General features: G+C 34.3%; 1 protein-coding gene across 2 annotated transcripts in view; it reads left to right on the top strand.

The window, feature by feature from the left end:
* LRRC40 (leucine rich repeat containing 40) overlaps positions 1-4,672 on the top strand; it is a 55,887-nt gene extending 51,215 nt beyond the window's left edge. For both annotated transcript variants that reach the window (XM_027114044.1, XM_027114045.1), the window contains exons 14-15: positions 771-956; positions 3,235-4,672. In XM_027114044.1, coding sequence (XP_026969845.1) covers positions 771-956; positions 3,235-3,340 — 292 coding nt within the window. In that variant the 3' untranslated portion in view covers positions 3,341-4,672. The remainder of the gene's footprint in view (positions 1-770; positions 957-3,234) is intronic.
* Positions 4,673-15,200: the final 10,528 nt, after the last annotated feature.

Below are 15,200 nucleotides of genomic sequence, written 5' to 3'. Positions count from 1 at the left end.
CAAGGCAGCAAAGGAAGGGCAGTATGGGGAAGTGAAAAGGCCAACTGTAAAGCTTTCTTTCAGCTCATCCTTGTCTTTTCTAGTTGAGGCAGCAGTTTGCCTCACACTAAAACCAAACTAGCTTCTGTCCCCCAAAAGATCCTCAGGGATTTTGTGTTAATTACTGAGAATTGCTCTGAGAGCCATAAGCTTTCCCATCTCTCTTGTGGCATCTTCAGGGCTGCTTTGGGTGAGAAAGCCAGCAGCCTATAGTAGTTTTGTCATTTTTTCAAAAACCAAAATGAGTGTATTTTTGGTTGTTGAAAAAATGACAAAACTAGTCAGTTTCGAAGCTTAAGTCAAAGCAAAGTATAAATCTCTAACTTTTACTTAAGATATTGGCAGTGATTCTCTTTCATAAGAAGTAAAAGTGAACTAAGGAAGAATACCTACATGGAGACATTATACTGAGAGCATTTCAGGAAGATTTCCTTGTCTCCTGAATGAGAAAAGAAAAACATAGGAGAATTTACTCCAAACTTTTGTTTGATTTTATACATTAAATAGAAACTGTTACAAGTGTGTCCACTTAACATATATTTCAAGGTTTCCAGAATTAATCCAGTTTTAAAAATTTTTCTGAAAAATTTAAATGCAGAACTTATACCAAATATTAAAAACTTACATTAAGAAAACTTTATCTCTATTTGAGATAAACTTTATCTCTATTTGAAGGAATGATTTTGCTTCTGATTCTAATATATTTAGGTGTTCTCTTCATATTCTTATAGGTTCAAAATACTACCTGAAGTTCTGTATCGAATTCCCACACTTGAAACAATTTTGATTAGTAATAATCAGGTTGGATCTGTGGACCCTCAGAAAATGAAGACAATGGAAAATCTGATTACATTGGACCTTCAAAATAATGACCTCCTACAAATTCCACCAGAGCTCGGTAATTGTGTGAACTTAAGGTAAATGCACCATTCTACTAAGTTTTTCCATTCGATTTGTTGAAGTGTTATTTTTTTGTTTTGTTTTGTTTTTGTTTTTTGAGGTACTCTTGCAGGCAAGTTGAAATAAAAAATTTAATGTCCCATTAAAAATAACAGGTAACAAAACTCCGAATCCCAATTCTGTTTTTCAAATGTTACCAAATATATTTTTTAGTTTTTTTTATACAGTATGTATATGTGTAAATACAGCAATTGATTGTTTCTAGTGATACTTTTCTCATCACTATGTATGTATATAATCTGAAACTCTACTGCATAAAAATGTCAAGGAAATATAAATTCCTTAGCTGTGCATATAAGTTTTTTCAATATCTGATTACAGACTACTACCATTTTTTCAAGGCCAGCATGGTCTTTCTTACTCTGTGTTTGCTGTTACCTCAGCCTCAAGTGCCTTTACCCTGCTTTTATCAGTAATCAACCTAATTATCACCTTTGAAAACCTTTCCGATATTCCAGGCAGAGTTAGTCCCTTCTCTGATTTCCCATCCTGCTTTATTTGGACTCATTTATACCATTTCTTTGTCCTCCTTTGGAAGAGTTACCCCAGTGCCTAGACCATAGTAAGCACCTAATAAGTGCTTGTTAAGTGAATATAAAGGGAATTTGAGACATGAACAGAAAGCCCAGTAGTTATCAGAATGTGTCAGAAAAATTTAATTATTGAAAACTGCATATGATGGTTTAGCATATTTTACTTTACTAGAGTGGCACTAGTATCTTTCTCTGGTACCTCACAATACTGAATTATAGAAGACAAGTAAGTTGATTATTGTTATGTGCAATAGTTGTATTCTATAAAGTCTCCATGAACACCAAATTAGTAAATACTTAAACCATTGCTCCCTAGGGGAAATAACAGAGTTAGGCTCTTTCAAGCCTCTGGTCATGTTTTCATCAGCCAGTCAACATATAACCTTGTGTTATGTGTGTTTCTGTATTAAGATGCCTTATTTAATATTGTTAAATCATTAATATTGAGCTATGGCCAAACAGGACTGTGATTTATGCCTGAATGAAGCTTATCTAACATACGTATCTTCTGTGTAAGATACATGACATCCTTCTTGTGCTTAGAAAAACTAGACATCACTTCAGCATTACGCTTGCAGGCCATATTAAACAGTGAAATCACCAAGAAAAGGTACAATAATACAAAAAATGTTGCACTAAATAGACCATGGAAGGAACATTTGTTTACAGTATGGGAGCTGAAACAAAAAAGGCAGAGTGTCACCTTGTTTGAGCTCAGTTGGGAATGTGCCTGTAAAGTGACTCAAATTTTTTGCTGCTCGTCCAAAATGACCTTCAAAATGCCACATGTATTGATTTGGGGGTTACGGGTAAATTTTAGTGAATAAGCAAATTTGGAGTCTGAGTAATGAAGATTGACTGTAATTAACTTTTTTTCTATAAATTAAGAAAATCATTCTTTAAAATAATTCCCAAGGTACAGGAATATTTGAAGATATAATTTAGATCTATGGTATAATATGTTGTGAATCCTTTGACTTTTATTTACATAAACACTTAAAATTATTGAAAATTAATATAAAAGTCTCTATCTTATAATTTAAGATATTTCATTAATTAAATAAAGAAACAAATCAACCAGCACTTAGATCTTAAACTGAACCTCATTTCAGAACATTTAAAATAGATTTTATATATTGTGTCTGGTCAAGGGAAGGAGTATGAAGGCAGACATGTTAATGTTCCCAGTGTGGAAAAGGATATATCGACTATGTTATAGTCTTTGGTATGAGTATTTGTCAGTTTGCTCATTCTAACACTTGTATAAATATAATTCACCCGTTTAGTATATGGTCATTATAGGATTGAGAAGGTGATGGGTAAAATGATGGTTCATATCACAGCTCTTCTGTTTAATAGCTGTGTGATCTTGGACAAGCCTTTCTTACCTTCCTGAACTTGTGTTTCATTATCTATAAAATAGAAATATTAATGGTGCCTACATCACAGCGTTGTTAAGATAATTAAGAGAGTCAGTGAATGTAAGTTACTTAGAACAATACCTTTCACATAATAAGTATTCATTTAATGTTGTTTCAGTCATTATTGTAGTTACAATTCCAATTGTTTTAATGCTTAGATTTGAAAAGGGACAAATTCTTAAAAACACACAAATTTTACTTATAAAATAGCAAATGAAATTAGAAGAAAAGCCTCCCTAATAGAAAATGTTTTAAATTCTTAATTTCTCTCCTTTGTTTAGGACATTGCTACTAGATGGAAATCCGTTCCGCGTTCCTCGAGCAGCCATATTAATGAAAGGAACAGCTGCTATTCTGGAATATTTGAGAGACCGAATTCCTACTTAAGTTGGAGTTGTTACATAATCTTGGTCATGTTAATTCTTAGAGTTCTTAGATTGATAACTAACATATTTCTAAGGTATCATGTACATTTATAATGGTGTAACTACATATAGTGTTCATACATTTGCTCTGAATGTTTTGCATAAGATTTATCCTCACTTTCATTCCCTTATAACACAGCAAACAGTTTCTTCAGAAGTGAATTTTTATTTATCACAGTTTAATATTTTTATAATGACAAAGCATTGTTGTAGAGGTGGGTTTTTTTTTTCCCATTTCTGTTTGTGTTACGTATATTATGACCAATTGACTTGAATATGACCATCCAGTTTCTACCTTTTTATTGGATATAAAATTGAATTGAATTTTGTTTAATACTGTTCTTTGGCATTTAAAAAAATAAGACTTTTCATTATCCATAATAGGACTTTTATGATGTGGTTGGTGTCAGTATAAGTTTCAAATTAATATTTACTGGATTGTTTTTGTTTATATAGTTGAAATGTTTTTTCCTAGCCTTTTTTACATGTTTCATGAAATCATTTTGTCGGGGTTTCTAATGTCACAGAAATGCTACATAAGATATGGTTATTGGTGGAGAAAATAGTAAAAGTGTTGTTATAATTGCTCTCACAATTCTGAATTTAAAACTTGACTGGGTTTTGTTTTTTTTTTTAAGATGTCTTAGTGTTAAGTTTCGATACAGTAATCTAGTACTTCTAGATTCAACAAATATAAAGGAACTGGATCTGCATATTTTTCCCTCAGAGTGTGAGCATTTAAAAAATACCTTTTGTTCTTTTAAAAAAAAGTACTGAAATTTTATTAATTTTTATGGATAACAGCAACAGAAAATAATAGCATATACTACATAGAAATCTTGAAATGTATTTTGTTTAAATACTTACTAAGCAGGTATTTGTATATATAATTACTCTGTTGATGTGTTCTAATCCATCCTTGTGCCTTTTTTTTTATTTCCAGGGTCTTAATTTTTAAATTTGCTTGTAGTCATGTGGTAATTTTCTAAAAGGGAATTTTTTATATTTGATAAAAATCAAATATAAACATTTATACCAAAAATATCAGAAGTAAGTAGGCTAGTCAGTCATTATAAAACATACTATGTGATTCTATTAAGTAACTAATCAATAGAATGTATATTAGTTTATATAAATAGTTGGATGGATAGGTACGTAGGTAGGTAGATAGATAGACAGGTGGATGGATGGATAGATAGCTTTTGGATGATTGAGACATGCTCATATTATGAAAAAAAATCATTGCTAATAAAGATAAATACTACGTGTTCATTAAAAAGTTACATTTTTCAAATATTGATTACAATGTTTATGTTTTTGGTTTAAAAGAAACATGCCCTTTTCATACAACAACTCTGTGGCTGCCTAAGAAATCTGCTTCGGTATTAAACAAAAGACATTTTACAATAAGGTGACATTTTATTATTTATACAATAAAGAGACTTTTATGTTATTCAAAACACTTTTTTAAATACTGAAAAAGTTGAGTACACCAAAGCCGAAAAATGGCTCTGCTATACACTGCACAGCATTATTTTAGTCCCTGTATTTTGTATCTGTACAGAAAGCATCTTCAAAATGCATTCTAATCACATTGTACACCTTTACTGATAAGTGTCAATACGTAAAATAAAACTGGAGAATACAGCTTGCATTTGCAAATTAACTGACAACGTAATTTCACTGATTCAGTAAATTTAAAATATAGATTCATAGGACTTCTTTGCACATAAAATGAAGCAGCTTTCAAGGTTGTCATGGTCTCATACTGCAAAAAAACCATTAACTACATTCACAATCTATGTTAATAAAGTAGTAAATATGTCTTCATTCAGTTTTTATTTACATCAATATGTAATTCAACTAAAAAGTACTGTTAATTGTGATACAGTAATTTCTTTTTTAACACATACAAAAATGACAATTTTTATATATAATTTGAGCTCAAAATCACGATTATCTCAAAATATTAATTACAATACAGCCATTTCAATTAAACATGTCATGATTTAACTTTTTATAAAATGGTAAAATTTGTTATTAAAGTAAGCAATTTGTTTTGAATTGGCTAGAGTTCACCCACGTAGAAAACCTTAAATGGTAAGAGGTGTTTCCAGCCCCCTCCCACCCGAATTTGTATACAGCCACCTAAGCTAGCAAAGAGACAGAAAAGGCCCCAATTTATAAAGATTAAGCCTCTTTTGCTATACCGCTGTGGCTTGTTGTTTCTTCCATAAAAGCTTTACAAGGGTAGTGTCAATAAACTATGCAGTGAAATGCATGCATTAATATACAGTATGTCTGTAAAATGTTAGTGTTTACTCTAGTGCACATTAAAATGTTCACAAAGACTGCAAAAGAAGTCATAAATAAAGAAGCATTTACAAAGATCTACCAATTGCAAATTGTAAACTTGAAAATTACTTGATAATATAATGGAATTTCTTTGAAAACAGATCCCAATTCAAGTTCTTTCTCTGGCTAAAGGAGCTCTAGTTACTTGGCCTTAAGATGTCACTGTTTAGCTGCACATATGGTAGAGAAGTCAGATGTCATAAAAGAATATGAGTCTAGAGACTGTCTTCATTTTACTGAAATAGTGGCCCAATGTTGCATCACTGCTTAGGATTTTTTTTTTAAACTTACAGAAGAGTGAAATATTTCACTAACTGAATTATATGACCTCAAATGAAAAATGGAAAATTTGTGTGTGTGTGCATGTGTTTAGCATATGGAAAAATATTAATATAAATAGGTGGAATTAGAGCTTCATTATACAGTAATAAAAGGATTATGCCCCAAAATAACTGAGGCCAAAAGAAATCAATTATCAAATAGTTTAGGAATGAGAGAATTTTCATGGATACTTAAAAATCCTAAAAACATAGTATCTAGTTTCTTTTTAATTCTTAACAAACCAATTAAAATTTAATCAATATCTTTGTTTAGAATTACTGTTGCTAATTTAATATTTCTTCTCTGAATCAAAAGAGGCCATAGTTCATATTTATGGTTTACTTATATACAGCTGGGTGGGGTCATGCCCTTGGCTGGTTATAAGGTGGGAAAAATGAAAATACAGTACCTGCAAACCTTACTTTTTGCAAGGTTGTTTTTGATGGTCTTTGAAATTTACAAACAGAATTCAGTAGATTTTTATCTCTGATGTTTCAACTAGGAAAAAATTCCTCTTTCATATGAAGACAGTGTCATTGTCCTTAAGCTTCCTTTAGTCCCTTCTATACACTGAGTACAGAGAGAAACTTGATTGGCTCTTGACACAAAAATATCTGGTTTATCTATCAATTATCTTTCTCATGAATACTAAGGCTTGCATTTTTGAGGAGGAAAACGTCGTTGAGGATGTTAAAGGGAAATGCCTAAACACCATAAAGCAGTATTAAACATTTATTGCATTCCATTGACACTAGGTGTCATCAAAGCTAAAACCAAATTTTCTAGAGTAAAAATTAACATAAAACATTCCTTTCTGCCCTGAACAGATGCCTTTCCACATTCAAGACCAATAAGAGTCCTCTTGAGTGGAAAGACTGCAAGTATTGAAAATAACATTTATTTTAGCAGTACATTTTGAAAATAAATTACCATAGCAAATATGGGAACTGCTTTATGTTCCATCTGCCTGAGAGTTTCATCTTGGTTTTCCTGTGGGCTATTCAAAAAATTACATAAGATCTCCTGACTAAATAAGGGAAGGGGATTAGGGAGAGAAAGATACAAAGAAATATAATGTGATTTTTTTTTTCCCATTCATCAAATACTTTCACTAATCTAGCTATCATAAAGGTCAGTTGACCTGCATACCTGGGCATTATTTAACCTCATTACTTTACATGTGCAAAACAAGTGTGCAAAGAAAAACACCTATGTATGTCTATACAGAGACATAAAACCTGAGTCACAATAAAAAGTTTTTAATATAAGAAAACATTTGTTAATGTAGGAAAATAATTTCTAAAGGGCCAAAAATACCTTTATACAATATAATCTGCTAACTTTAAAACTCAGTGTGCATAAGCATCACATATTTTTTAAGACCCAACAAAAAAATCATTTACAGTTTTCTTAACTATAGCTTAGATACCTATATTTCAATTTCTAACATCTATTTTCATTCCCCTGAATTCATTAACTTTTCTAAAAGAAAAAAGTTAAAAGCACATTCAAATATGAGGACTGTTTAATTTCTGATGAACAGTTCCTGCTTTTTTCTAAATATTGAGGACATAGGAGATTTGGGGTTGCTAGGCATATAACTTAATGTCAAGCCACAAAGGAATTCTAAAATTCAAAAGAAAATATGTAATAAACATTACTTGGAAAAATATTTTGTGGATAGAGTTGGGCCAAAGTCTGCATGAAGCCATTCTTATTTGCAGGCTCCCTTTCTGCAGATGATTCACTCTTAAAAACTCCTTTCCCTACACACCCATTTCCTTAGCTTTCATTTTATTTCATTTCCTTAGATTTCCATACTTAAACCCTGGAATTGTGCCGACTGAAGCTCCATGGTTCACATTCAGCCACAAGGTACAATGTCTTCTTCACTTAACTAAATCTTTATCTCTTCCTCTTCAGGAGCTCAGTTTTCTGGGATGACTCCCTGGCCCGCTCTCACGTACCGCTTTACTTATTAGGAAAAAAAATCTGTTTAAGTGTCCCTACTGTCTTATCACTAGACACTGATTTAAGGATAATTCAAGACATACTTATCTCCTGGGCTGTATACATCTCAGATGCATACTGAGAAAATTTTATAGAAAAATGAGGGCAAGTTGCTTCTCCATCTGCCCCCAGATGACATTGTCATTAATTATGCATTTATGTCAGGTAAGTCACTGACAGAACAGGAAGCCATCTGAACCCAAAGGTTCAATCCTTGCTTGCCTCTGTAGTTGGATATAGGGCCCTGGCCCTTTCAGTACTTGTATGGACAGGTGAAGGGATTCTGGACAGTGTCCTTGAATGCTGACTTTCCTCTCTGGGGTCAGCAGGCCTGGTTTGGGGAATAGGGTGGGAAGTGCATGTGGTAGTGTAAGGGATTAGAGGCATTAACCTAGGGAACTGTACTCTTGCTGCCTTTTTGTATGACACTTGCCTGAGGGTCACTGGAAGGATTTTGTATTGTGCAGAAGGCTAAAAGCAGAGTCACACTTTCTCTGCCAACAGACTTGTTACCATGGGAACCAATGCAGAAAAATGAAAAAAATGACAAGAAGCTGAGAATTAAATGTGGAGAAAATTGATAGTTGGTTTCAACATGGCAATTTGAGCACTTGAGATTTAAACAGGATGTTCCTTGTGTGGCCAGACCAATGAAAATGGACAAAATGACGTGCTGGTCTCTGGTCCTGGAGGCTATCTGGGGAATGCAGGAAGAAAGCAGTAAGCATGCTGTAGTTTGGATAAGGGGGACTCTGTAAAATTCAGATCCATCTCTGGTGATGTTGAGCTCTTCAGCCCAAATGTTAAATTAACCATATGATCAAAGGTGCCCTTCAAAAGGCATGTCCATGCTTAGCTTGATAAATGAAAGCAGCCTGCTGTAACAATTCTCACCTTTCCAAAGCCAACACACACTACCTGACAAGAGTATAGCATACCTAATATGTTATTGCTTGAAAATCTTCCCAAATATTAAAAAACAAAAACCAAAAAGACACAGCTTTCAAATCTGTGGTCCCTCTCCCCCCTCCCCCCAACAAGGCAGCTAATTAACACAGAATTTAAATTAGTTTTCTTTAGGAAACAATTATTTCACTTTACCTGATACAAGTACTCTTGTGTACCCTCCTTTGTTATTCTGGAGTGGATAATAAACTGATCAAACCAGATGAGGATTCCAAGACAATTTGTAACAAGGACTTGGAGTTTCAGCCTAATCTGAGAAAGCAGACCTACATATTGCACTTTTTGGAGGCTCCAGGGAGACACCTGTCCTGTCCTCTATCTTCCCAAAAGGCTACTTTCTGAAATCCTATGATTAATGCCTCATTTCCTGTGACCAGCCTTTGGCCCATATTTAAATGTAATTCCCCTGAGGAGATGAGGGAAGGTCACACTATAGAGGACTTGATTTCACCCTTCCTGGAGAGCTAGTTTTCAAGTAGTAGTGAAACCCTTCACCTGATCCACCCTCCTAACAATTAAAAGCTAAAAGCAACATCACCCAGGAAGTAGGAGACAAGCCATTATTGTATAGTTGTCTTTGGGGTATGTCTAACTTCAAATGGTCTGAATAAAATACGCTGTTTGTATGGTTTAAAGTCCACTGGCCATAGATTTCACCAGAGATGCTTTTTTCTTTCTCACTAGTGACTTGCTGTTCTAGTTAGAATTCCTTACTGAATCCTTTGACAGTCTTAACAATGAGTTCTTGAAATGCTAGAAGCCCATTACATTTCTGTTCTTCCAAGAGTGCATACAGAGTTCTGAAATGCAGTAAAACACCTTATTTTCTACTACTTGCAGAGTTTGGAGGCAAACTTGATAGTAAACAGAAATTTGAGTACAGTGTTCTTGCTTATGCTAAAATAACTTCTTATATCAATATTTCAGTGAGTTTCAGGATTTGAGACATCTATGTTTCTGAAGGTAGGAAGCCTTTAGAATAACCTGATGCAGGACTAATCTTTAAAGCTACATGAAGCACTAAGGACAGTTCAGCAGATCTCTTTCTGAAATAGGCAAATAAAATATAATAGGATCTTCACAAGCAGTAATGCCTTTGAATTTGACATATGATAAATAAGAGACTGCTTCTTTTAATTTCTTTTATCTCTAAAATCAGGCAGCAGATGCTTGGAGGAAGACTAAATGGTCTGCCTTAAACTAAAGAATGATTATCTTTTTCTGTGATTTTTTTTTTAATACTAATTTTCTCACTGGTAGATCATACTTTGGACAAACTTGAGCTCTCCACCAGGCCAAGAGGCCACCTGACACTAATATATTTAATAGTTCTACAACATCCCTTCATTCTTCAGACAAGAATTTGAAACAGTTATAACACATCACATGATATATTGAGAATTTAAATTTGATTCCTTCATTTTTTTAAACAATTGATTTCCCTTCTCAATTTTTTTGAGGTTGTGTGATTCCCTGCTGTATCATGTACCATAAAGAGTTACAGACATAACTTTTACATAGTTTTCTCTAGTTTATCATACACTTCAGCATATAGTTCACAAATAGCCAGTCTTGCCAATATTAGGACATTTATTGCTTTCAGCTACCACAAGTATTTGGAAATCAAAAAAGCTTAGTGGAATGATGATCTCTGCATGGAAGGCATATGATGAATAGGTCTAGAGATCTAATATGCATGATGACTATAGTTAACAATATTGTATTGAATACTGGAAATTTGTTAAAAGAGTAGATTTCAGATGCTCTCACCACACACAAAATGGTAACTATGTAAGGGGATGAGATGTTAAATAGATCGACTGTAGTTATCATTTCACTATGTATTTGTATATCAAATCATGTTGTACACCTTAAATATATGTAATTTTTATTAAAAAACTTAAAACAAAAGGGGGAGGCATCACACTCGATAGCTGTCCTTTCTGGATTAAGGTGAGGTGTTGACTAAATAAAAAGTTCAATTTAACAGAGCAGAAAAAGAAAAAAAAAGGCCTGTCAAACTGACCACTGACCATACATATATATGTAGATACTGGGCTTTTTTCAATACCTTTCAAACTTCATCTTAAGAAATATGCCCAAAGTGATATCTGTAGGTCAGAATCCCTCTGGTTAAGAATTTAAGAAGCATGATCTCATTTTCAAATTCAAGCGTGCTACACAGTCCATTGCAAATAGTTTTAATAAACTCCCATTTTCTAAGTTGCTGCACAAAGACACTAAATTGCTTCAAGGTTAAACCCACCGCTTCATCACCAAATGGCAGCTAATTTTCCAGACCATGGTTAAACTCATATACTTTTTGAAACCCCCTTTGTTATACAGTTGCTGTCCCATCTCTAGGCTAATCCTAACCTGAGTTTGACAATCCTTGATTTTAACCTCAAAGGGCAAGTAAAAACTCAGGGGTTTTGTTGCATATAAAACCATATCTGCTATTTCTCTTCAGAATCTCCTTCAGAATAACTTGTGGGAATTTAGATGGCTTCCACTTCTTAGTGCTTAAGAGATGTTGCCAGGGCAGCTGCAACGGTCAACACTTAGAGAAGGGTGCGGGCATTGGCCACATAGGTATTTCAGCTGTCCATCTAAATGGTATGTGTGAGAGTTGGTCTGTATCTGCATAGTTCTAGGCACTCTTTAGTTTTCTACTTTCTAGAAAATTTTATCATAGGTACTGCTCAAGTTGCATTTTTAACTGAACTCTAATGGGTCCTCTTCTGTTCTTAAACACAAAGAAAGCATCTTCCTAACATGAGGGTGTTTATTAATAGTCAAGAGTGTGATCTTTTCCTTATATATAGGTACATAAGTATTTAGAATATGCAAGTCCACTAAAAGTATGTACATTTGTTAAGGTGTTTAAAATACAAATTATTTTAAAGCAAAGATTTCAAGAGATGTTAAAGGTTAACTGTTCTATTCTCTCCTTTCCTGAGATCAATCTCTTCAAGTGGAGCAGTAGGCCTTTGTTATCAGGCTTTGGTGCCCTCCCTCCAGGAAGGAAGAGATGCCCTTGATTTCTGACTTTGACTCCTAAGGGGCAGCCCCTAGGAAGGACAAAGACAGATGAAAGAGGAAAGCGAGAATTTAGCTAGCTTAGTGACCATCCCTCCCAGATATGATTTGTTCTAGACCATACTGCAGAGATTTACATTCTCACTGTTGCCTGAAACTTTGTCCTTTTTGGAAAAGAACATATATGAGGGATAGAAGCCTGCCTTCCTAAGGGAGTAGAAAAAGATTCCTCATCCACATTAGAAAAACTTAATAAAGCTGAAAGGAAGCATTTGCCATTTTATTATGAGACAGAAAGTGATAATACACTGTTCTCCCCTTATATTTTGTACCTACACAGTAGCATTTATTAGACTTTTTATGTGTCTGTCTCTCCATTAGATTGTGTTTCTTGAGGGGAGGGACCATGGCTTATTTATATTTATATTTCCCTCTGTTCTCAAAATCTTTTGCTCATTAAATATGTTTATTAAATTGAATGCACAGGAAGAAAAAGATAAATTGTTTTAATCACTGATAATTTTTCTTAAAGGATAAACACATAGATTGGCTACAGGACAAATCTTAGGATAGTTCAGAGGAAGACTTAGGAGGGAATTACTTAACCACCTCTCCAAGCTATAGATCTATTCAAACTTACATACAGGTCTGGATGAATATTCTAAATATGAGTGTATATTGTTGTGGGAGTGTAGGTGAATGTGCCGGGAATATTTATGGAAAGTTTAAAAAGAAAAGAAGACATAGTCCCTTACCCTTCAGTAGTTTATGATGATCTAGGTCCCCAGGTCACCGGGATAGTAACTATCATTTTGGGGAAATATGTGAAAACCTAAAAAAAATAGTACCCGATATTTGTGTGTGTGTGTGTATGAGAGAGACAGAGAGTCTTGAGTTTGGATTTTTCTGAGAAATGGTCACAAACAGATTTGTAACATTTGCTAGCAACATTCATGGTTTTATAAAGAACACAGAGTGATGGCCTGCTAGAGAATCTCTCCTGATCACAACTTAGCAATAAGTATTTTGCACATCAAGTGCAAAATACTCATTGCTAAGTTGAATGACACCACAAGTAAGGCTGAAGATTTATGTCCAAAGACTTGCTATAAAAGATGGATAATTTAAGACAAACAGAAGGACAGCAAGTAAAATGTTACAAGTCAGGAACATAATGATAAAGGAAAGGAAAAATCAAATTCGGAGATTGAGACTTGCCCACGACTTAACCACCTTTTCTTTTACAGGTGATTTCTGGCTTAATGAACATCACTAGAAGTAAGTGGAGTCTTGAATATGTCCATCATTCACTTACTTTACAGGGAGGTGACACAACTGGATAATCAGCATTCTGTTGGGAGCGGGGAGGCATGCAAGGAGTGTTGCAAAGGAATGCAGGCATTTTAAGCAGTGGTTCCTCACAGCTTTCTTCTTCCCTCAGCTGCTTAGGGCTCCACACCCCAACCCAACCTTGGTGGTTTTCTCATTTGTTGTACCTAAAAACAGAGCTTCCCAACCTCTTTACATCATGGCACAGATAGAAAACGATCGTGTTTGTTCTGAATAATGGGGTATAGGTGTGTAAAATAAATAAGGCCGCTCCAAGCCCCAAGTGAAAGCAATAAGTTACAAGCCCCTGTGCTCTGAGGGGATCGATATCTCAGTACTTGTGGGAACTAAGCTGGCTGCTGAATGGAAAGCACTGACCTAGAAATTGCTCCCAGGAATACAAAATTAAGACTCTTCATACATGGTAAAAAATAATACTTTAGGTACTAGTTGATACCAAAAATCTAGAGATAGTCCAGTACCACAAGCATTAATAAACAAAGAAACAAACAAAAAACCACTATTGGAGTATAGAAATAGCTTTCAAGTAACTCTTCTCTCATTCTCAGTACAAATTCTTCCCAATTTACATTCTAATATTTAGTTCCAGATTCTACAACCAAACCTATCATGTAAAGCTTTTGGAAGTCTGAGAAGGGATGAAAAAGATGATGAAATAGAAAATAAGGCAAATAAAGCAAGCCAAAAGCTGTATTCAAAAGAATGAAACCATGGTGGACACCTTCTATATTTGCTTTAGAATGTGTGGCCATGTTTGTTTAGAAAATATTTTTCTCTTCTGAAAAGAGAAGAAGCGTACTTTGTAAGCAAACCCAAGATGGTACCCTAAAATTGGCACATTTGAGGTCATAGAGAAGTTATAAAGCACCAACCGCCAAAGAAGGTTGACTGAATTTGCTAAGAACATACTGTGTTAGTAGTGGGTGATCATGTGGCCAGAGGAAACTGTTTCCTTTGGAGGAAAACACCAGAGGATTTAAATAGCTTTACCTAGTCTTCGGGAAAGAACACTGTGTTTTCTTTCTACTTTTGCTTGGGTTTAAAAGAAGCAAAGATTAAATGATTGGCAGAGAAACACCATGAATAAGTAGGCCTTTGGTGGAATTAGTAAAGGGGAGGCTCAAACAAGGATGATGGCTAAGCTCTGAGAGTGAGGGTATAATTAGCTTAAAGAGGTAAACAGAAAATTTTGGTATTTTAAAACAATGCTCTAGCCAGTAGAGGCCCTGAAGTTCCAAATGCCTAGGAACCAAAATAGCTTGAGGCCACAGGTCACCAGAGCTGCTCTGGGCTCTGTGCCAATACCCAGACATTCTGACTGAAAGAAGGGAGGTTGGGGGACATTTTAAACTACCCCTTGACTCTGATTATCACTTTATGAGACATAGTTTGAAATACATTCCATTCACTTTACAATAAAGTAAAATCTGATTATAATATTAAGCTAATTATTTGTGCACATAGATAAAATGAAAAATTAGGAGTTTATGCTAGATAACTTGTTACTGCCTGATGTCAGCTAGAAATAAAGCTGTATACAGATATACACATATTCAGATGTGGACTAGTGTTAGAACTATATAGTCAAGGCTATATGCTAGGCACACTTAATTCCTGATGTTTAAGTTTTGGAGAGCTCATTTAAAAATACATATTTTAAATAATTTGTGGCAAATATCTTCCCACATATTTGGAATGAGCATATTTGAAGGAAACTCATTAAAATAATGGCAGATAAGGCACAAAATATTTGGAAAACTGAAGCTAATTAGACAACGATT

The sequence above is a fragment of the Aethalodelphis obliquidens genome, unplaced genomic scaffold (assembly GCF_003676395.1).
Source record: "Aethalodelphis obliquidens isolate GAN/ISIS:26980383/991018 unplaced genomic scaffold, ASM367639v1 scaffold13, whole genome shotgun sequence".
Classification (NCBI taxonomy): Eukaryota; Metazoa; Chordata; class Mammalia; order Artiodactyla; family Delphinidae; genus Aethalodelphis; species Aethalodelphis obliquidens.
The sequence above is the reverse complement of the archived record's forward strand: the minus strand, read 5'-3'. Positions and strand labels throughout refer to the sequence as shown.